General features: G+C 32.8%; 1 protein-coding gene across 1 annotated transcript; it reads right to left on the reverse strand.

The window, feature by feature from the left end:
* Window positions 1–13,431: 13,431 nt before the first annotated feature.
* Window positions 13,432–23,533, reverse strand: LOC139844022 (methyl-CpG-binding domain-containing protein 5-like). The gene is made up of 4 exons (XM_071834226.1): window positions 23,091–23,533; window positions 20,016–20,126; window positions 19,391–19,696; window positions 13,432–13,551 (listed from the first exon to the last, which is right to left on the reverse strand). Exons 1-3 carry the CDS (start codon window positions 23,436–23,438, stop codon window positions 19,472–19,474), a joined length of 684 nt encoding a protein of 227 aa, XP_071690327.1. The 5' UTR covers window positions 23,439–23,533; the 3' UTR covers window positions 13,432–13,551; window positions 19,391–19,471.
* Between the last annotated feature and the right edge of the window lie 1,023 nt (window positions 23,534–24,556).

Here is a 24,556-nt window from a genome sequence, read left to right on the forward strand (position 1 = left end):
AGTCTTTGAAAGTGCATTGTTTTACCCTGTTTTGTACATAAGATAAAATACAAACATATATATATATATATTTTTTTGAAGTTTGGTTTATAACCCCACTTTTCAAAAATTTATAAAGTATAATATTTTTGGCATACTTTAAATCAATAAAATTAAAAATAATGATAACAAAATTTGTCGCCCCGCCCTCGGGTAAAGTAATTTCGGCTTAATGACCTAGTCTTCAACTCACGACGAATTTTAGAAATTATTTTTTCAACTTAATGAATTAAAGTAAATTTTGTTTTTAAAAACTTAAATTAAAATGCATATTAATTTCATAAAAAAAAAACCTACAAAACAAAAATTCAGAATGGAGGGAGAAAACTAGTTCTTTAGTGTCTGCTAGCGGAAAAGACCAATCGGGTTCCATTCTCGGAACTACACGAGAACAGAACAACTAACTCTAGATAGCATTTTCTTTTTAGAACATTTGAATCTCCCCACACTTAGGTAGCCGTGGTGTCAAAATTGTGATTAACTTCATCGTTAATTTCTCTTGGTCCATAATCAACTTGCATATCCGTGACTTTTTCTTTAAGCCATTGGTCGGATTCCTGTATAATATCCACAATTTCAACTAGTTTCTCCTTTTCTTTAGGTGATGGATTGGATACTAACCGGTTATATAACTTAAAGTTCCCCTTGGTTCTAGCATCGCGAATCCGTTTAATAAGTTTCTTCATTGAACTATTAATAACGAGATCATTTAATTTCGTATCAACAACGGGGTTCTTTGTTATCATGTCATCATTAGGTGTTACTTCATTTTCCCCACACTTAGGCGTTTCATTATTATTAAGCACTACCGTTGGAGTTGGTAAAACAACATGGTTGTTACCAATCGTTTTTGCTGGTTCAATGGTTTTGGTTGGTGGAGATTTAGACTTTCGAATCATAAAGGTGATCGATTTGTTACCACTACTAAGTGTCATTCTTCCATTTCCTACATCAAATAACGCCCCGGTGGACGCAAAGAATGGTCGACCTAAAATTAGAGGAATGTTTGGGTCCTCTTCTATGTCAATGACAATGAATTCGACTAGAAAGGTTAAATTACCTACTTGAATGGGTAGGTTGTCAGCAATTCCAACTGGGTGCTTAATGGTTTGATCAAAGAGTCGAACACTCATATCCGTTGGACTTAACTTACCTACACCTAATCTCTTATATAAGGAAAGAGGCATAACACTCACACTTGCACCTAAATCTGCTAGTGCATCATACATGACACAATCACTAAGTAGACAAGGAACAATAAATTCACCCGGATCACCTACCCTAGGTGGTGGTTTTGGTGGAACTGTATTCACCGGGTTTACTTCTACGGCTTTTGTTTCTTGTACTTTCTTATTCTTTTTCTTCTTCTTCTTTCCAGAGGTATCACAATCTTTATTACCTATCACTTGCTCATACTCAACTCCTTTTCTTGGAAACGGGATGGGTGGTTTGTATGGTGCCACCATTGGCTTTACATACTCGGGTGGTGGTGGTGTAACTTCTTCATTGTTACTCTCATCTAAAACCTTCCCATCTTCTGGTGCTGGTTTTTCAGAATTCGTTGAAACCATATTAACATTCTCATTCCGAGGATTTACTTCAGTATTACTCGGTAGCTTTCCTTGTTCCCTCTCACTCATCATGCTAGCAAGAGTACCTACGTGTTTTTCTAGATTCAAAATGGAAGCTTGTTGAGTTCTTAATGACTGATCAAACCTCTCGTTCGTTTGGGTTTGAGTTTCAATAAATTGTGTTTGAGATTCAACTAGCTTAAATACCACTTCTTCCAGATTTGACTTTTTCTCTTCGGTTTGTTGTGGTGGTTTATACAAGCCAGGTCTTTGTTGATTGAAAGTGTTGTTTTGAGTCGGTTGGTTATTCGGACCTTGTTGGTTATACCAGTTATTTTCGGGTCCTTTTGGATTGTAAAGAATGTTTTGATTTCGATTGAAGTTTAGCTTTGGCGGTTGATAATTATTTTGATAATTATTTCCAGGCCTTTGGTTCATATAGGAAACATTCTCTCGTTGTTCCAATGTTGGTTCAATGTGACAATCTTTCAATAAGTGTGGTCCACCGCATTGCTCACAACTGATTCGTATTGCGTGAATATCTTTATTCATCTTTTCCATTCGTCTTTCGAAAGCATCTATTTTTGCGGAAACGGAATCAAAGTCATGGCTAGAATCGGCTCTAGCCGCTTTAGATGATCGAAAGATATCTTTTTCTTGGTGCCACTCATGCGAGTGGGAGGCTGTGTTATCAATAATTTTGTAAGCTTCAGTTGCGGTTTTCTTCATAATGGATCCACCAGCGGTTATGTCGATGTCTTTTCGTGTGGCGATGTCTACGCCTTTATAGAAGATTTGTACTATTTGAAAAGTATCTAATCCGTGTTGAGGACATCCTCTCAACATCCTTTCGAATCTTGTCCACGCCTCATATAATGTTTCATTTGGATTTTGCGCGAACGTAACAATTTCTCCTTGAAGTCTCACGACTTTGGATGCCGGAAAGAATTGTTTAAGAAATTTTTCAACTAAAACATCCCATGTGTCAATCGCCCCTTCAGGTAACGATTCTAACCAATCTTTGGCTTCTCCCTTTAAAGTCCAGGGAAACAACATGAGATAGATCTGTTCATCCTCAACTTCTCGGATTTTGAATAGTGTACAGATCCTGTTAAACATACGAAGATGTTCGTTTGGATCTTCCTTTGGCGTACCACTATATTGGCACTGATTAGTTACCATGTGTAGGATTTGTCCTTTGATTTCATAATCTGGAGCATTAACTTCTGGTTTAATAATGGCGTGACCTTGGCCCGTGCGTTTAGCTCTCATTCGATCTTCCATACTTAGAGGTTCCGTTACTTCCATAATTGAATTCGTTGAATCGGTATCACTAGATGATTCTGATTTAATGGTTCGTTCCTCAACAATCTCTGTTTGAATGATTGGTGGCTCCGAAGGAAAGTTTAGTGGTTCAGGATCTACGAACCGTTCCTGAATATTCTCTGGATTCTCAATTGTGAGGTTGGGTTCAAAAAATGGATTATCGGAAATTTGAACTGAAGTACTTGGTCGACTGGATGACGATTCTAAAGAAAAATCAACGGCGGTTATATTTGCTAAATGTCTTGATCTAGTTACAGGTGGTGAACGTACAAAAGGTGGTGAACGTCTTGCTCGGTGCATTCACTGAATATCCTATTAGTTTTTAAAAGGAAAGAAAAATTATAATAAGTTATCCAATCAATAGACTTTTCTGATTTTGCCCACGTTTCGAATAGCCAAAAGATGCAGCAGAGGGGCAGGATTCGTTTGGTCTCAATATAATTGAGTACTGTTTGGCTCCAATAACCCGGTCCACGTACAAATCCAACTATTACTACGAACCAGAAAATTTTGATGTCTATCAATTTAACCACTTAAAATAAATTTTCGTAATTTTAAGAAATTTAGAGAAGAAGTAGAAAAAATTCTAAGTCCTAAAAACTAGAATGGCGAGAAATAAGGAAGAAATAGATTGCGCGTCGAAAAATGTCGAAAAAAAAAAAAGTCGAAAAATAGGCGTCGAAAAATAAAAATAAGAAAGTAGCGCGAAAAATGGCGTCGCAAAATTCTAAAGCACCTAAAACTTAGTCTAAGGAATAAGTACTTAAGGGATTTTACGGCAAAGCCTAAAAATCTAAAAATGAAAATAACTATGGCAAAACTAAACTTAATACTAAAAGTTGTGACTGAGTCTAAAAATCTAAAGGTAATAAAACTTAAAATAAATTTTTTTTTTTTTTTACGTTTTTTTTTTTTTTTTTACGTTTTTTTTTTTTTTTTTTTTTTTTTTTGCAAATATAAATTAAAAATATAGCGTTTTAGTGCTCCCCGGCAGCGGCGCCAAAAACTTGATGATGTAGCGTGAGGGTACGAAATAGTATTATTTTTACTAGGAAATACTACAAAATATGACACAAGTTTTATTAATTTACGGATGGGATATACCTAAACCTTGCTACAACACTATAGGCAGTGTACCTAATCGTAGAGTAGTGTAGTTTTTAGTAAGTCCGGTTCGTTCCACAGGGAGCTAGTGATTACGTACTATATTTTTATAAAACTATATTTATATAAATATATATATAAGTAGTAATATTATTATAAAAGGGGGGTTTTACCGTTTAATGACCGGTTTGTCGATTCTATATTTTAAGCGCAAAGATAAATGACGATAATTAAAGTGCGTAAAATAATGACAATAAATAAAATGACAGTAAATAAAATTGCGAGTAATAAAATGACAGTAAATAAAGATACGATGAGAAATATAATAAAAGAATTATGCTTATTTAAACTTCCGTAATCATGATGTTTGACGTGTTGATTTTAATTTATTACCATGGGTTAATTGTCCTTTGTCCTGGTTTATTTGATACGTCTATCTGGTTTTTGTCCATAATAGTCCATCGGTCATAAATATAAAGTGCGAGTGTCCTCGTCAAATTACCCTTATACCCGAAGTCAAATATTCCAACTAATTAAGGATTTAAACTGTGACGCAGTTATCACTTCTGTCAACAATTACACCAGTTATCACTGTATGTAATCTACCCCTGTTTTGATTAGATATGAATATTAATTTACCCACTTGATCAGTTTGAATAATCAATTACCCAACCCGAATAATTAATTAAATGATTATAATAGATTCCATATGAACGTCACTAAATAGGACAACCATAATCATTATTAATTATTAGGATAATTAATTTGAAGATAGGTTCGACAGACTCCAATGAGTTGTCACTCAATTAGACAATACCCCCCATCTATTAATAGTCAATAGTCCAATTTCCACAAGTGTCGGTCTTTTGCCCAAACCTTAATTATGGTACAAAGCCCAATTACCCAATTTTAGTAATTAGCCCAACATCATGATTACTTCGTTTTAAATAAGCATAATAATAACTTAGCTACGAGACATTAAATTAAAAAGGAAAGACATAACTTACAGTGGGTATTAATATCGTAGTATTACACGGGCAGAGTCTTAACTTAAAACCCGTAAATCATTTGTTACAATACTAAACTAAATCATAATTATTAAAATTATAATTAAAATTATAATTATTTATTTATGTTATATGTTTACAGAGAAGGAAAAGAAAAAGATGTGTTTGAGTTCGTGCATAAACTGCCTTTTTATAGGCATTTGGCCAGATTTTTACTGCCATGCGACTCGCATGGATTTATGCCTATTTGCCATGCGACTCGCATGGCCACGCTGGACAGCTCACATATCTTTTGTCTTCTTGTTCGTCGACATATTTATTAAATATATATAAAATATAAATAATTTTAATAATTATTTATATATTATATTATATTTATGTGCATAGTAGACTAGATATTTTTGGTCCATTGCGTCGGGCGTTTCTTCTTGGCTCGGGTCCCGGTTCCGGATTTTCGGACGTCCTTTCGTACTATTTTATATCGTGTACTTTGCGTTCCGCAACTTGTACTCTTGTCATTTTTAGACGTTCTTCATCAATAATTTGAACCTTTTTATTTGTATCTTGTATATTTGAGCTTTTTGGACCTTTGTGTCTTTAATTCGTCGTTTTCGCCTTTTGTCTTCGCACTTATTTAATATAAACGAATATCACTTGAAAATGGAACAATTGCAACTAAAATCTTGTCTTTCTTGGGGGATTTTGCTATGAAATATATGTTCCTTTTTAGCCTTATCAGGTGTCCCGGAATGATGGGGATATTCTTATATATGCATCTTGTTAATGTCGATTACCAGGTGTTCACCATATGAATGATTTTTATCTCTATGTATGGGATGTGTATTGAAATATGAAATCTTGTGGTCTATTATTATGATTTGATATATATAGGTTAAACCTATAACTCACCAACATTTTTGTTGACGTTTTAAGCATGTTTATTCTCAGGTGATTATTAAGAGCTTCCGCTGTCGCATACTTAAATAAGGACGAGATTTGGAGTCCATACTTGTATGATATTGTGTAAAAACTGCATTCAAGAAACTTATTTTGTTGTAACATATTTGTATTGTAAACCATTATGTAATGGTCGTGTGTAAACAGGATATTTTAGATTATCATTATTTGATAATCTACGTAAAGCTTTTTAAAACCTTTATCTATGAAATAAAGGTTATGGTTTGTTTTAAAAATGAATGCAGTCTTTGAAAAACGTCTCATATAGAGGTCAAAACCTCGCAACAAAATCAATTAATATGGAACGTTTTTAATCAATAAGAACGGGACATTTCAAATATTATGAATGTGTGTTCTGAAAATAGCAGTTGGAAGTGCTTTGGTAAAAAAGGTCAGCAGAGTTTTTGCTAGACTGAACATATCTCATTTCAATCTGGTTGTCCTTAATGAGATTTTGAGTGTATGAGAAGAATGTAGGAGGTATGTGTTTTGTTCGATCACTTTTGATATACCCTTCTTTCATCTGTGTTATGCAAGCTACATTATCTTGATAGATAGTTGTTGGACTTTTATCGCGTTATAGTCCACAAGAATCAGTAATGAGTTGTGTCATTGATCTCAACCAAAAACATTCCCGAGTAACTTCATGTAATGCAATCACTTCGGCATGATTTGATGATGTTGCAACAAGTGTTTGTTTTTGAGAACGCCATGATATTGCGGTACCTCCATTTAGGAATACATATCCATTTTGAGATTTAGCTTTATGTGGATCAGATAAATAACCTGCATCTGCATAACCAACCAAATCTTGTTTCGATTCGTTAGAATAAAATAATCCTAAATCAGTAGTTCCTCGAAGGTATCGAAATATGTGTTTGATCCCATTCCAGTGTCTTTTGGTAGGAGCTGAGCTGAACCTTGTCAACAAATTAATTGCAAAAGAAATGTCAGGTCTTGTACAATTTGTAAGATACATAAGAGCTCCAATTGCACTAAGATATGGTACTTCTGGTCCTAGGATATCTTCATGATCTTCACAGGGACGAAATGGATCAGTGTCAACATTAAGTGATCTAATAACCATAGGAGTACTTAATGGTTTTGCATTGTCCATATTAAAACGTTTTAAAATCTTTTTAGTATATGTTGTTTGATGTACAAGTAAACCATTAGGCATATGTTCAATTTGTAAACCAAGGCAATACTTGGTTTTTCCGAGATCTTTCATTTCAAATTCTTTCTTTAGAAGTTGAATGGCTTCATGGATCTCTTTATTTGTACCTATGATATTAAAATCATCAACATAAACAGCTATGATCACATATCCGGATGTTGTTTTCTTAATGAAAACACATGGGCAAATAAGATTATTGGTATACCCTTTGCTTATCAAGTAATCACTTAATCGTTTATACCACATGCGACCCGATTGTTTCAACCCATATAAAGACCTTTGTAACTTGATTGAGTACATTTTCTTTGGGTTTTGCATCGGTTGCTTCTGATACCTTAAATCCTTCAGGTATCTTCATATATATATCACTATCAAGTGATCCATAAAGATAAGCAGTCACAACATCCATGAGATGCATTTCTAAATTTTTAGAAACTGTCAGGCTGATTAAGTATCTAAAAGTAATTGCATCCATAACAGGAGAATAAGTTTCCTCATAATCAATTCCTGGTCTTTGAGAAAAACCTTGAGCTACAAGTCTAGCTTTATACCTTGTAACTTCATTTTTCTCATTTCTTTGTCGCACAAAAACCCATCTATATCCCACAGGTTTCACATCTTTAGGTGTGAGAATGATAGATCTGAAAACTTTTCTTTTATTGAGCGATTCAAATTCAGCTCGTATTGCTCATTTCCAATGATCCCAATCATGTCTATTTTGACATTCTATGACAGATTTTGGTTCTGGATCATCATCATCATTCATGATGTCATATGCAACATTATATGAAAATATCTCATCAAGATTTTTCATTTCATTTCGGTTCCATAATATTTTTGAATGTGCATAATTGGTTGAAAATTCCGTATTGACATCATCAATCTCCTCTGCAGAAGGAGTATTGATTTGTAGTTCTTCTTGAACACTTTCTTTTACCTCATTATCAGTTGATTTTCTTTTTCGAGGATTTTTATCTTTGGAACCAATTGGTCTCCCACGTTTCTGGCGTGGCAAAGACTCAAGAATGACATTATTGCCAGTTTTTGGAATTTCAATTCGAGCTGGAGCATTTGCTGCTGGTATATATGATTTAGTCACTCTTTTTGTATCTATAAATGCATCAGGCAATTTATTCGCAAGTTCTTGCATATGCATTATTTTTTGGACTTCGGTCTCGCATTCTTTTGTGCGAGGATCAAGATACATTAATTGAGGTTCACACCATGAAACATCATTTTCTTTATTTTTTATTTCTTCCCCTAATCTAGGGAATAATATTTCATTAAAGTGACAATCAGCAAAACGTGCTGTAAAAACATCACCCGTCATGGGTTCAATATATCTTATTATTGAAGATGTTTCATATCCAACATATATTCCCATCCTTCTTTGAGGACCCATTTTAGTGCGTTGTGGTGGTGCGATAGGGACATAAACCGCACAACCAAATGTTCTAAGATAGAAAATATTTGGCTATCGACCAAAATTAAGTTGGTAATGGAGAATATTTATGACTTGCACTTGGTTTAATGCGAATTAATGTCGCATCATGTAAATTTACATGTCCCCATATAAATATTGAGAGTTTTGTACTCATTTCCAATTGTCTAGTTATTAGCTGCAAGCGTTTATATATTGATTCAGCTAAACCAATTTTTGTGTATGCACATGAGCAACTGGATGTTCAACAACAATTCCTGTAGACATATAATAATCATTAAATGCTTGAGATGTTAACTCACCAGCATTATAAAGTCTCATCCTTTTTAATGGTGTAATCAGAATAATGTGTTCTCAATTTAATAATTTGCGCAAGAAACTTTGCAAATGCCATATTACGGCTTGATAACACACAAACATGAGACCATGCGTTAGATGCGTCTATTAGAAAAATGGTCCACATGATGGATGAATTGGTCCATATATATCCCCTTGAATTCTTTCAAGAAACATTGGTGATTATTTCTCAATGTGCTTTTCATTAATCGCAATATGTGCTTTTCATTAATCACCATATGTGTTTTTCGTTAATCACTATATGTGCTTTTCATTAATCACTATATGTGATTTTCATTAATCACCATATGTGATTTTCATTAATCACCATATGTGCTTTTCATCATATATCATTTTCACAATATGCGCTTTTAATCATATGTGCTGCGCTTTTCGTCATATGCACTTTTCATTATATGCGCTTTTAATTATATGCGCTGTGCTTTTCATCATATGCGCTTTTTATCATATGCGCTTTTTATCATATGCGCTTTTCGGTGCTACATAGATATTTCTCATTTTCGATTATCATTGACTGATAATCATATCCATTACGATATATATCAGAGAAACTTAACAAATTTCTCTTTGATTTGGGAGAAAACAAGACATTGTTTACCAAAAAATTCGTACCATTTGGTAATATGAAATTTTGCCTTTTTCGTTCCTTATATCAAGTTTGCAAGAGCTGATATAGTATTTATAATTCCTTCATTTGATTTAAATCAATGAAATATTTCTTAGATTTGATCATAATGTGTATGTTACTACTATCTGCAATACACAGGTCTTTACCATTTAATTGATGTTGTATTTCAGCAGAATTCATACTAAAACTTCAAATAAGATAAGCAAATAATGAGTTATATTTCAGCAAGATAATCAAATTATATTACTTGCAAACAAGTTATAATCTGAAGTACATAAAAGATAACACTTAATAAAACATATGCGTTATGGCCTAAAACCATTTATTTATGAGTGATACATAAAAAACTAGGCATCTTAGAAAATTCAAACCATTCAAGTCTCAAGGTAGCTCAGGGTTAATTTAATCAAGATTTGTCAACAGATTCACTCTCGTTTTCTTTTCTTTTAGGACTTATTTGTGAGCTAAACAAGATGTTCATGTATTCAAGAAATACTAGACTGATGATTCACGTTACCAGATCATTAATAAGAATCTCTGGAATTCTTATAAGAGCGTCTACTAATATCTTTAATTTTATTCTTTCATGGATCACCGTTATTTATTTATTTTTTTTTTTTTTTTTGATAATTAATATCGTATCTATCTTTGAGTATTTTCCATAATACACTTGGATTTTCGATCATATAATATGTAGATTCTAAGGACTCGTCAATATGTTTGCTAAGAAAAATACTTACTATTGCTTTCTCTTGTTCGGAATAATTGTTATTTTCATTCAGGATTTCTAAAATACCGTTTGATTCGAGATGTTTTTCTACATTCATAACCCATGTTAAGTAGTTGTTCCCACTTGTTCTAAATGAGCAAATTTAAGCCTTTTCAAATTCGACATTTTCTATTATCAAAAAGATGAATAACATAAATCATAATCATAATCAACTTCTATTCATAGACAAATAATAAAATGAAATTAGAATCATTTTAAATTCATAAGTAGCAAACAACAGAATAATGGTATGATTACAAATAATAAAACCACAAGGGCAGGATAGAATATAGGTTCACCCGGTGGTATATTAGCAACAATGATGATAGTTAATATGACCAATACAATAGAAAAATCATCCTTGTGTGAATCATTTTTACAAAAACTTTTTGAGAGTAGTAATCTGAAAAATGAAGATTGATTTGTGAAAATGTGAAAACGGAGATGTTTATTTTATATTTGAAAAATATAGTTGTTGTAACGTCGTCAGTTGACGTTAACAATCGTTATGTATATATGACCGTTGTAACGTCGTTAGTTGACGTTAACGAATAAAGTCACTATATCAAAACGCGTATGAGTAATATAAAGGACAAGATTTTTTTTTCTTATTTTAACTTTTAAGATTTACTTTTAATAAAAATACAAACTACTTTTTCTTATTTTAACTTTTAAGATTTACTTTTAATAAAAATACAAACTACTTTTTCTTATTTTAACTTTTAAGATTTACTTTTAATAAAAATACAAACTACTTTTTCTTATTTTAACTTTTAAGATTTACTTTTAATAAAAATACAAACTACTTTTTCTTATTTTAACTTTTAAGATATACTTTTAATAAAAATACAAACTATTTTTTCTTATTTTAACTTTTAAATTTACTTTTAATAAAAATACAAACTATTTTTTCTTATTTTAACTTTTAAGATTTACTTTTAAGAATAAACATTAGTATGCATGAAATAAATAATGATTAATTGCATAAGTAATCATAAATGTTAGATAACATATAAAGACCCCATCGTATTCGTATTGATCGGAATTAATCTCGACCCATGGTACCGTGTTGTCAAATGACGTGTTGCGTACATAAAGTACCGTGTTGTCAAATGACGTGTTGCGTACAATCATGAGGTCTTATTAACATAAATATAAATGTTAGTGAAGTTAATAAGAGTTAAATTACAGAAAATATAATTCGGGCGGTATAACCAACCATATATAACTTAAATAACATAAATATAAATGTTAGTGAAGTTAATGAAAGTTAGATTACAGAAATATAATTCAGGCGGTATAACCGACCATATATAACTTAAATAACATAAATATAAATGTTAGTGAAGTTAATAAAAGTTAGATTACAGAAATATAATTCAGGCGGTATAACCGACCATATATAACTTAAATAACATAAATATAAATGTTAGTGAAGTTAATGAAAGTTAGATAATTTCTTACCTTGATTAGTGACGTGTGCTTGCTTAGATAAACCTTGATTATACGGAGCACTTCGTGCTGATAACGTGTTATAATTCAGTAGGCTTATAACTACCTTTAGTGACCTAGTTCTTGACTGTAAACTAATAAGTATATAGAGAGAATATGAGAGAATATATATTTTAGTGTGTCTTTTATAAACTCATAACACACATATTTATACTCAAAAAATCTACTATACAATATCTATAATAATAATAAAATTAACATCCAATTTAACATTTATTTATTTTTATAGTGATGTGATATACGGAGTACTTAAATTACGTATTCAATCAAATCAAACAATTGAAAAATGTTATAGAAGGGGTGCGGTGTCGTGGAGGTATGTGGAGTGTGATGATTATTAAAATTAGTATTTAGAATTTAGGATTAATATATACAGAAAAAAGGTTCCTTGTAATAGCTGTTTGCTTTTGTGTTTTGGTCAATCAATAACGCGCTTTCATTATTGCGATTTGGTTTTATGGATAGGTTTCTAAGTTACTCCTCCTTTTTAACGGATCTAACTATTTAAGTATGTACGTCTAATACAATCTAATTGTTTTTGGTAAATAACTAACGAGGTTTAAATTTACTTTTTAAAAATAGATTACTTGTTTAATGATTAAAACGAGAAGACCAAAATACCCTTGCTTCATGTTGTAAAATGACGTTATTACCCTTTTTGAATATAAAAAAGCCTATGAACATTAAACGCCCTTGTTGTAATGATATATTTATATTTATAATTTATAATGAGATAATGAGATAAATGGTGTTTAAATATGATTATAATATTTAATACCAATTATTAAAAGTTACTCTGAAAGAGTTTAAACAAGAAAACTACGACTTCTATATTTGACTTCTATAGTTAGCATTGAATAAGAATAAGAGCGAATGGAATCGAAGATAACACTCTTCATCAAAGGTGCATAAAAAAAAAAAAAAAAAAAAAAAAACCCTACTATTTTGGAACTCATAAAATTCACAATGAGGTCGGGACAATGACATACAATATTACTTTAGAAGCACCCCCAATCTTCGAACCCGACATGCCATTCTAACCAAGACGAAGTAATTGGCATATTCACCTTCGTCCACACCCGAATGCAGCTCCAAATATTACTAGTTGCTAGAAAAGCTGTCTTGTTTCCATACCACGTACTTCCAAATATTACTAGCTTAAGCTCGCTTGTTTTCATACCATCGTCACAATCAGACAATCAGACAAGTAATAGATTCCAATTCCAGATCTAACCCCCATAAATTAAGCCGAGTCGGGTAATCTTTCTAGGATAATTGAGTAATTTTATGAGTTAGACCAAAATTGTAGACGAGTTCACAAACGGAAATAATCAAATTACAGTGTGTAATTGACAAACATTAGAAAGAAGTCACTTTTGGTGAATGAAGTTTTAAAAACAATTAAGTTTGCCTAAAAACGCCTAAAAGAAAAGTGTTTTTCCTTTTTTCTTTTTCTTTTTTTAATAAAGAAAAGAAAACAGTGTTTAGGTGGGGATGGTAACGCTTAACGGATCTACATCATGTATATGGAAAATGTTGGACAAAAGCGCAAAGTTTAAAAGCAGCCGGCAACATCAACAAACATCAACATCAAGTAACGAACATGTCGCCTATAGTCAATAACTTACCTCTTTACCAATTTATAATCCACTAAAACAACAACAAAAGTGTTATAATTCAGTAGGCTTATAACTACCTTTAGTGGTTTGATTCTTGATGTTATAATTCAGTAGGCTTATAACTACCTTTAGTGGTTTGATTCTTGATTTAGAATACTAATAATGAAGTGTAAGAACAAAGATGATAATGGAGAGAAAGAAAGAAACACTTTGTAAGTGTGAGAAATGGTGCAAGTTTAATGCTTGCATTCATGAGTATTTATAGCCTAAAATCTCAATATAAAAATACATACTTTGTGTACCAAAATTGACTATATGTATACACCAAAATTGACTATCCATATCTATGTTATTATTATTATTATAACACTCCCCCTTGGATAGCAATTTTATTTTGTTGAAGATCAACTATAAATTACTGCCTCGTTAAAAACCTTGCTAAAGAAAACCCAGTGGGAAAAAACTTTAGCTAAGGGAAAAAGAGTGCAGCATGGAGTTGACTCCCCCTCAAGTAGACATCGCTTCAGCTGTTACATCTTTTGAACATGTCTCATGCCAATGTTATGAACGTGTGTTCTGAAAATAGCAGTTGGAAGTGCTTTCGTGAAAAGATCAGCAGAGTTTTTGCTAGATTGCACATATCTCATTTCAATCTGGTTGTCCTTAATGAGATTTTGAGTGTATGAGAAGAATCTAGGTGGTATGTGTTTTGTTCGGTCACTTTTGATATACCCTTCTTTCATCTGTGCTATGCAAGCTGCATTATCTTCATAGATAGTTGTTGGACTTTTATCGCGTTCTAGTCCACAAGAATCAGTAATGAGTTGTGTCATTGATCTCAACCAAAAACATTCTCGAGTAGCTTCATGTAATGCAATCACTTCGGCATGATTTGACGATGTAGCAACAAGTGTTTGTTTTTGAGAACGCCATGATATTGCAGTACCTCCATTTAGGAATACATATCCAGTTTGAGATTTAGCTTTATGTGGATCAGATAAATAACCTGCATCTGCATAACCAACCAAATCTTGTTTTGATTCGTTAGAATAAAATAATCCTAAATCAGTAGTTCCTCGAAGGTATCGAAATATGTGTTTGATCCCATTCCAGTGTCTTTTGGTAGGAGCAGAGCTGAACCTTGCCAACAAATTAACTGCAAAAGAAATGTCAGGTCTTGTACAATTTGTAAGATACATAAGAGCTCCAATTGCACTAAGATATGGTACTTCTGGTCCAAGAATGTCTTCTTGATCTTCACATGGACGAAATGGATCAGCTTCAACATTGAGTGATCTAACAACCATAGGAGTATTTAATGGTTTTGCCTTGTCCATATTGAAACGTTTCAAAATCTTTTCAGTATATGTTGTTTGATGTACAAGTAAACCATTAGGCATATGCTCAATTTGTAAACCAAGGCAATACTTGGTTTTTCCGAGATCTTTCATTTCAAATTCTTTCTTTAGAAGTTGAATGGCTTCATGGATCTCTTTATTTGTACCTATGATGTTAAGATCATCAACATAAACAGCTATGATCACATATCCGGATGTTGTTTTCTTAATGAAAACACAAGGGCAAGTAAGATTATTTGTATACCCTTTGCTTATCAAGTAATCACTTAATCGGTTATACCACATACGTCCCGATTGTTTTAACCCATATAAAGATCTTTGTAATTTAATCGAATACATTTCTTTGGGTTTTGCATTTGATGCTTCTGGTACCTTAAATCCTTCAGGTATCTTCATATATATATCACTATCAAGTGATCCATATAGATAAGCAGTCACAACATCCATGAGATGCATTTCTAAATTTTTAGAAACTGCCAGACTGATTAAGTACCTAAAAGTAATTGCATCCATAACAGGGGAATAAGTTTCTTCATAATCAATTCCCGGTCTTTGAGAAAAACCTTGAGCTACAAGTCTAGCTTTATACCTTGTAACTTCATTTTTCTCATTTCTTTTTCGGACAAAAATCCATCTGTATCCTACAGGTTTCACATCTTTAGGAGTGAGAATGATGGATCCGAAAACTTTTCTTTTATTGAGTGATTCTAATTCAGCTCGTATTGCTTCTTTCCATTGAGCCCAATCATGTCTATTTTGACATTCAACCATAGATGTTGGTTCTGGATCATCATCATTATTCATGATGTCATATGCAACATTAAATGAAAATTTCTCATCAAGATTTTTCATTTCATTTCGGTTCCATAATATTTTTGAATATGCATAATTGATTGCAATTTCTGTATTGACAGCATCAATCTCCTCTGCAGTAGGAGTACTGATTTGTGGTTCTTCTTGAACACTTTCTTTTACTTCATTATCAGCTGATTTTCTTTTTCGAGGATTTTTATCCTTTGAACCGATTGGTCTTCCACGTTTCTGACGTGGCAAAGATTCATGAGTGACGTTATTGCCAGCTTTTGGAATTTCAATTCGAGCTGGAGTATTTACTGCTGGTATATATGATTTTGTCACCGTTTTTGTATCTGTAAATGCATCAGGCAATTGATTTGCAAGTTCTTGTATATGCATTATCTTTTGAACTTCTGTCTCGCATTCTTTTGTGCGAGGATCAAGATACTTTAATTGAGGTTCACACCATGAAACATCATTTTCTTTATTTTTCATTTCTCCCCCTAATCTAGGGAACAATGTTTCATTAAAATGACAATCAGCAAAACGTGCTGTAAAAACGTCACCTGTCATAGGTTCAATATACCTTAATATTGAAGATGTTTCATATCCAACATATATTCCCAACCTCCTTTGAGGACCCATTTTTGTACGTTGTGGTGTCGCAATTGGAACATACACTGCACAACCAAATGTTCTAAGATGGGAAATATTTGGCTCTTGACCAAAAGCAAGTTGTAGGGGGGAATATTTATGACTTGCACTTGGTCTGATGCGAATCAATGCAGCAGCATGTAAAATTGCATGACCCCATATAGATACAGGGAGTTTTGTTCTCATTATCAATGGTCTAGCGATTAACTGTAAACGTTTAATCAATGACTCGGCTAAACCATTTTGTGTATGCACATGAGCAACAGAATGTTCAACAACAATTCCTATAGACATGCAATAGTCATTAAATGCTTGAGATGTAAATTCACCAGCATTATCAAGTCTCACCCTTTTAATGGTGTAATCAGGAAAATGAGCTCTCAATTTAATAATTTGGGCAAGAAATTTTGCAAATGCCACATTACGGCTTGATAACAGACAAACATGAGACCATCTGCTAGATGCGTCTATTAGAACCATGAAATATCTAAATGGTCCACATGGTGGATGAATTGGTCCACATATATCACCTTGAATTCTTTCAAGAAACATTGGTGATTCTTTCTCAACCTTAAGTGGTGAGGGTCTAGTTATCAATTTTCCAAGAGAGCAAGATGTACATGGAACCATTGTATCATGATGGATTTTTCTATCCTTTAGTGGATGTCCATGAGTACATTCAATAATCCTTTTCATCATTGTTGATCCTGGATGGCCTAATCTGTTATGCCATAAACTGAATACACCAGGATCAATATATTTTTCGTTAACTACCATATGTATTTCTGGTACATTTATATGTGTATAATGTAATCCAGAACTAAGTCTTGGCAGTTTTTCAACCACATGACTCTTGTCAGTGATACTTAAATATTTCTCATTTTCTGTTGTCACTGACTGATAATCATACCCGTTAAGGTATATGTCGGAGAAACTCAATAAATTTCTGCTTGACTTGGGAGAAAATAAGGCATCATTTATTAAAAATTTTGTACCATTTGGTAGTATGAAATTTGCCTTTCCTATCCCTTTTATCAAGTTAGCAGGTCCTGGTATTGTATGTATAGTTCCTTCCGTTGGTTTTAGATCAATAAAATATTTCTCGGATTTAAGTATAGTGTGTGTAGTTCCACTGTCTGCTATACAGAGATCTCCACCACTTGATTGATGTTGTATTCCAGCAAAATTCATATTGAACTTCATATATAAGAAATAAATAGTGAGTACATTAATATTACACAATATTTTAAACGCAAATAGATAGTACTGAAACATTTAGCAAACATAATGACAAAGACAGACGATATTAAATCGTTTATTTTTCAAAAGACACACAACTTAAACATTCAAGAAATCTTCATATAAATCAGATGGTTTCTCAGTGACTGTTGGATCAATATTATCCACAAAATTTACTTCCTTTTCTTTACCTTTCAGCGAATCCTGATACATCTTAACAAGATGTTTAGATGTTCGGCAAGTATTAGCCCAGTGGCCCATTCTACCACATCTGTAGCAAGATTCTTCAGAATTTTTAGAAGAATTTTCTTCAACATCTTGTTTAATGGGCTTGTTTTGTGGTTGATATTTATATTTTCGTGGATTACTATTTCTTTGACCACCACGGCCACGACCACGACCACGTCCACGCCCATTACCATTACCATAAGGATGGTTTCTACCATAGTTATGGCTTTTGGCATGATGATGGTGATGGTTATTATAACCACGACCTTGCCCGCGTCCTGGTCCCTGTTTATAATTATTTGCAGTATTTGCTTCAGGGATTGCAAGTGTACCAGTAGGACGGGATTGCTGATTTTTCATTAATAGCTCATCATTTTGCTCTGCAACTAAGAGATATGAATTAAGTTCAGGATATGTTTTGAACTTTAGCATTCTCAAATTTCTTTGCACTGTGATGTTTGCAGCATTCATTGTGGAGAAAGTTTTCTCCATCATGTCTGCATCACTAATTTCATGTCCACAGAATTTAAGTTGTGAACATGTATTATACAGAGCTGAGCTGTATTCATTTACTTTCTTAAAGTCTTGGAACCTTAATGTTCTCCATTGTTCCATTGCAGCTGGAAGTAAAATTTCTCTTTGATTATTGAATCTGCTTTTGAGACCTTCCCATAAAACATGGGGATCTTCTACAGTCACATAATTATTTTGTAAGCATTCATCAATATGTTGATGAATAAAGCAACATGCCGTAGCTTGTTCTTTTTCAGAACAAGTGTTGTTTTCATTTATGGTTTCAAGAATGCCCATTGATTTAAGATGCATTTTTACTTTTATAACCCATGGCATGTAGTTGTTTCCAGTTGATTCTAAAGGAGTAAATTTAAGCTTTTCCAGATTCGACATTTTCTATTATCAAAAATTAAAACAAACATCATGATAAATTAGAGTCAATTTATATTCATAAGTATATAAACATTAAACATAAATTTAATATAACATAAATGATAAGTAGGTGACAGTGTCGACCATGTGTAAGTAATCATAAATAAATGTTATATAACAAAAATATAAATATTAGTAAACATAAATGAAAATTTGGCGACAGTGTCGACCATATATTTTTTCAGGTGGTATAACCGACCTATATCATTCTGGTGGTATAACCGACCATATATCATTTTGGTGGTATAACCGACCATATATCATTTTGGTGGTATAACCGACCATATATCATTTTGGTGGCAGAGCCAACCATATTTAGTATTAAGATTATCGTGCTGATAACGTGTTATAATTCAGTAGGCTTATAACTACCTTTAGTGGTTTGATTCTTGATGTTATAATTCAGTAGGCTTATAACTACCTTTAGTGGTTTGATTCTTGATTTAGAATACTAATAATGAAGTGTAAGAACAAAGATGATAATGGAGAGAAAGAAAGAAACACTTTGTAAGTGTGAGAAATGGTGCAAGTTTAATGCTTGCATTCATGAGTATTTATAGCCTAAAATCTCAATATAAAAATACATACTTTGTGTACCAAAATTGACTATATGTATACACCAAAATTGACTATCCATATCTATGTTATTATTATTATTATAACAAAAAGAAAATAGTCACACAAGTTTGCATGTTTCACTAAAGTCTATTAGTACCTCCTACTAGCGACCGACACAATCGGCGTTCTAATTTTGGCATACTTGATTGAAAACAGAAGCCCATTCCTGCTTAGCAGCGATAGGTAGATTCATATCACCGATGCTAGGAGACCAAGTATCCTCAGATGCATATGTCAGGCGCCAACTAACCTTTTCTGGTGGATTTTTGAAATCGAATTTGAAAGCAGTATGAACTTTCTTCTTTGCGACAGTCTTCTTTTTACTACTACGAGGTGCTGAACCCTCAGAGGCCTGAATAATAATTACTACGTATAACATTATTGCAATTATAATCGACTAAATAGAAATGAGTAATTTAACACCAAGAGTAAATTTGTACGTAGAAAAACCCACTCAATCAATTTTTTAGTCCCGTAAACTAAAATTTGACCTCAAGTACTTGTACGGTATAAGTGCTTGATGCACAATTTTGATGAATTTATCAATTTTGACGGTGGAAATATCATCATCTATATTTAATATACGATTCCCGAAATAGGGAATTTTGAAAGCAAACAAGTATTAAATGCAATTAGCCGAAAAGGAGAAAACTAAGTTTGTATTAGCTTACAGGTTCATCAGAGTTTGGAGTTGATGGCTTTTTTCGCTTGCCCCCTGTTTCGAGAAACGTGAGCACCTCTCTTTTTGAACGCAAACGAAGACCAGTTGGTGCAATATAGTACTGCTCAAAGTGAATATGCACGAAAAATAGTTAATACGGATATTAGAACCTAATGCCAAGATAAATATGCATATATATGGAAGCTACAACCTTGAAGATTGATTCCAATCGTGTTCTTTTAATTATCAAATCGGATCAGCATAAACATTTTATTTCTAAGATTAAAACACACAAGCTGCATAATCATATGTTATCAACTACTGATGGGAATCATTATTTGGACCATTAAATCGTCATTATGGTATTATATTTGATACCGGTTCTTAGCATGAACAATTTTCTTTTTAGGTTTACTTTTAGACTTGTACGATGAATATATATATACACAAATTTCGGATATCTTAATCTTGGTATTCATATATCAAGTATCAATATCCTTGCAAGTTGAAACACAGCTTGAGAGATCATAATCTCTACAGAAGTCACTCAGGCAACATATCATAACGTACAAAAGTTTCCATTATAAACCTACCGAGACAAAAGCTTATGACAAACTTCATCAACGTATATTTAGAACCAAACATAAATATCGTTATATGTCAAAAATAAAGCTTACTGATCCAATTTTATATGACTATTGTAAGAAATCCAATAGTTACATAAAATTATAGAAGATGTAATCACGAAAAAACATAGCTTGGATTCTATATAATCTAGTAAGGTAGCTATAGACATTTCGATTTAGGTACTAAATTTAATAGCATTTTAGGACTTATGTACATGAAGGGTGAGTGAATGTGTAACCTAAATTATCATAATCTCGGAATCTTTCATCGAGAAGATGAACAATTAGAAAGAGTTATTTAGACTTCAATCAATGTTATAAAAACCTAAATCTGTGGTTTCATAAATACTAATATGCAAAGCCCGTCACAAAACTGATATCACAATCACATTATCAAAAAGTTACACAGTAATTGTTTTTTCTTATTTTTGAAAACTCGCACACCCAACACTAAATTTTCCAGAAATATATAAAATGTTTAACCCTAGACTTGAACCTGCAACCTCTTGGTTGGAAGGGTTACCTCGATACCGTTAGTGACTGTTTATAATATATAACACTTCACATCTCTAGTTAATTACTAAAGCTAGATCTTTCGTTATACAATCACCATCCTTAATCCTCATTACATCCATAGTAAATTTTGTAAGGGATGAGTCGGCCAGGACCTTAGAGACTAGTAGTTCGAGTCAGGGAAGAGAAGGGCGTTGACCAACGTTGACTTTTAGTAATAAATAAGTTAAAAATATACTATATATTACACATTAATAAAAATTATCAGACAAAAAACATAAATATGGCACAAAATCTAATTTAATATATATTAATATTAATATTTTGACCTAACTTTGACCTTGACCGAGTCAGACCTGACTCATACTCGACTCAGACCGACTTTGACCCAAATTTTTAGCGTTGACCGACTTTTTAGGCATTTTTGGGCGAAATGGGACGGACTAGTCACCAAAACGGGCCGACTTAACTAACTTTTACAACAATGTCCATAGTCAACTTTAATTCACCAAAATCCAACTGACTACAGTACACCATGTCAATGAGTGTTACCTTATTACTGACATACAACAACAGAAGCAGACGAACTATCCTCAAAGCACAGGTATATTTCCTAGCGTGCATCATGTAATACAAATCTACAACGACAACTAAGATAAGAAGAATGTTTAACGTTGCGGACACCCCTACGTTAACACGTTCATAAGGTCATTCCCAAATCTTATTGAGTTTAGGGACCAAAGGCTTGTTCAAATTCATTTACCTAAAGCTAAGTGCATACACTACCATTAGTACATTTTATACAACATAAAGTTGTGCAGACTCTTGTTTTAGTACCCTCTTCATACAGCTATTTATTGGAAGACAACAACTTACTACATGGACACTATTTAATCTTTACATAGATCCTGGTATTCAATTTGGTTACTGTAACTAGCATATTTACAAATACCTTCTAGAATCTCTATCTTTATCACGAAAATTTACAAGCAACTTAGTCGTAAATAAATGGCGCTTTACAGTATAAAAAGTAAATACACAACAAAGATGCAAAATTTATGAAAAATTAATCGCATGCCCAAAGTTATCCTATCAACCAATGTTGTAAAAAAACCATATTACAAACAATTAATCCCCGATTACTCCGAATTAATCCCTGATTACTCCTTTTTAAGAACAAAACAATCTGATTTTCCAATATCAGTTTAATTAATCGGCCAATGTTGTTTAATGGGTCAAAATCAGAGTTGTTGGTGAAAGCAAAAAATGGAACATTTTAACATGAATTTAAACTGGAATTTTAAAGTTTTTTAACAAATATACAATTATTATGTTTATAGTTTTTTAAACAATTATGTTAAAGTTTATGTTTATGGCTTCTTCTATACTTACACATATAGTTTTGAAATTTATTGATTAAACGTATAAAAAGTCCATTTCAATTAATCCCGAATTGCCAATTACTTCCTCCAAAGTCCCGACCGACGACCACGTACTCGACCAAGTACTCCCCGAGTAGTAAATTTTGCAACCTTGATATCAAGGATTTTAGGCTTAGACTGAATCAGCAAAATATATTCTTTTAAATCCAGTCTTCAATAAACTAGCTACACATTAAGAATATAACATCATCAAACTCATATAACAAACTAAATAGGACAAGTTGCCCATAAATGTGACATAAAAATCCAAAATTTATAAAAAAAAACTGTTAAAGTTGGAATTTTTATAAACTGAAATTAACTAACGTGTTTTGGTAAAATTAGTCATTGGTCATTCTTTTTGAAAATTATGTAAAAATATAACACTCGGCTTGTAAAAACTGAATTTTCCAGTAGCAGTAACTTTCTTGACAATTTGACCTAAAAATTATTAGCTGAAATTAAATAAAATTAAATAAGCGCAATGAAACAAAACTTAGCAGAATAGAAATATGAAATACTGACCCTATCAATAGAACCAACAGTAGCACCAGATGTACGTTTCTTCAATGTCATCTTAAAATCAGCAGGCAACCAATCAGGTCTTGCTCTTTTAGCAGAAAGATCAGCATCTTCATCATCACCGTTTTTCGTTAAATCAATCTTGTCGTTTTCTGCTTCTGCTTTTGGTGTTGGTGTTTCTTTTGATTCAACATTCTGATCTGCAGCAGCTACTCCGTTGTTTGGAGCGATGAAAGATCCGGATCCGAGAAGTGGGTCGGGCGCAGCAAGGGGGTCTTCTGGTTCTGATGGGGAATTGATCGGCGTTGAAAACGAGTCGCCGTCGATGATAACAGGTTCCGATTCGGACATGGGCGCTGTCACCGAGGTGGGGGCTATCGGACGGCTGCAAGGAAGGTAAAGTGACAAGGTCAGGGATTTAATTTTTTTATTTTTATTTTTACTGGGGTTTATATATGTGTTTTGCGATTGGCTTTTTTAGACGTACCGTATATAAGAGACAAAATTACTAAAATAGTCCCCGTAATTTATTCAAAAATGCTGATCTAAAATTGCGATTTTTTACTAGGATAGTCCCTTAGTATACAAATCTTTATTACTACGTAGTATGTAAATCTTGCTTATATAGTGTGTGTTTGGATGAAACCAGCTGGAGTTGAAGCATATAGCTGGAGCTGGAGCTTATGGGCAAGAGTTGGAGCTGGAGCTTATTTTTAAAGCTGGTAGCTGGAGCTTATTATTATTTATAAGTGTTTGGTAAACTAGCTGGAGCTTATTTTTCAGTTCATAAGCTCTACTTTTTTTCATAAGCTACTAGAAGTAGGGTGTGTTTGGATGAAAGTAGCTGAAGCTGGAGCTTATGAGATAGAGCTGGAGCTGGAGCTTATTTTTTAAGCTGGTAGCTGGAGCTTATTATTTTTTATAAGTGTTTGATAAACTAGCTGGAGCTTATTTTTCAGTTCATAAGCTCTACTTTTTTTCATAAGCTACTAAAAGTAGCTTATTTTTTCAGAGCTTATGATTTTCATAAGCTCTACTTTTTTTCTCTACCAAACGAAGCTTATGACTTAGAGCTTATTAAAATCATAAGCTCAAGCTCCTATAAGCTCCCATAAGCTCGTCACCCAAACACACCCGTAGCTTATTTTTCTAGAGCTTATGATTTTCATAAGCTCTATTTTTTATGTCTACCAAACAAAGTTTATTAGTTGGAGCTTATTAAAATCATAAGCTCAAGCTCCTATAAGCTCCCATAAGCTCTTGCGCCAAACACACTCATAGTCTCGTATAGACAAACCCGTTCAATCGTATCATGTGTGAATCATGTGATGGGTAAAATAGTCATTTTCTTTTCAGTTTCTCTATTTATTTTGTCCTTTCATACTACAAGGAGTATTAATAAGACCACTTGTATTGGTTAAGACGTTTCTTGCTCGTGTCACTTTTCTTTTTGCACTTTTTGGATGAGT

The sequence above is a fragment of the Rutidosis leptorrhynchoides genome, chromosome 4 (assembly GCF_046630445.1).
Source record: "Rutidosis leptorrhynchoides isolate AG116_Rl617_1_P2 chromosome 4, CSIRO_AGI_Rlap_v1, whole genome shotgun sequence".
Classification (NCBI taxonomy): domain Eukaryota; kingdom Viridiplantae; phylum Streptophyta; class Magnoliopsida; order Asterales; family Asteraceae; genus Rutidosis; species Rutidosis leptorrhynchoides.

Excerpts from the sequence above, each read along its gene's own strand:
- LOC139844022 (XM_071834226.1), bottom strand. The coding sequence starts at position 23,438 with ATGTCCGAATCGGAACCTGTTATCATCGACGGCGACTCGTTTTCAACG. Across the intron at positions 20,127-23,090 it reads CTGTTGGTTCTATTGATAGG|TACTATATTGCACCAACTGG; the intron begins GTCAGTATTTCA and ends CACTTTGAGCAG. Across the intron at positions 19,697-20,015 it reads CTCCAAACTCTGATGAACCT|GCCTCTGAGGGTTCAGCACC; the intron begins GTAAGCTAATAC and ends ATTATTATTCAG.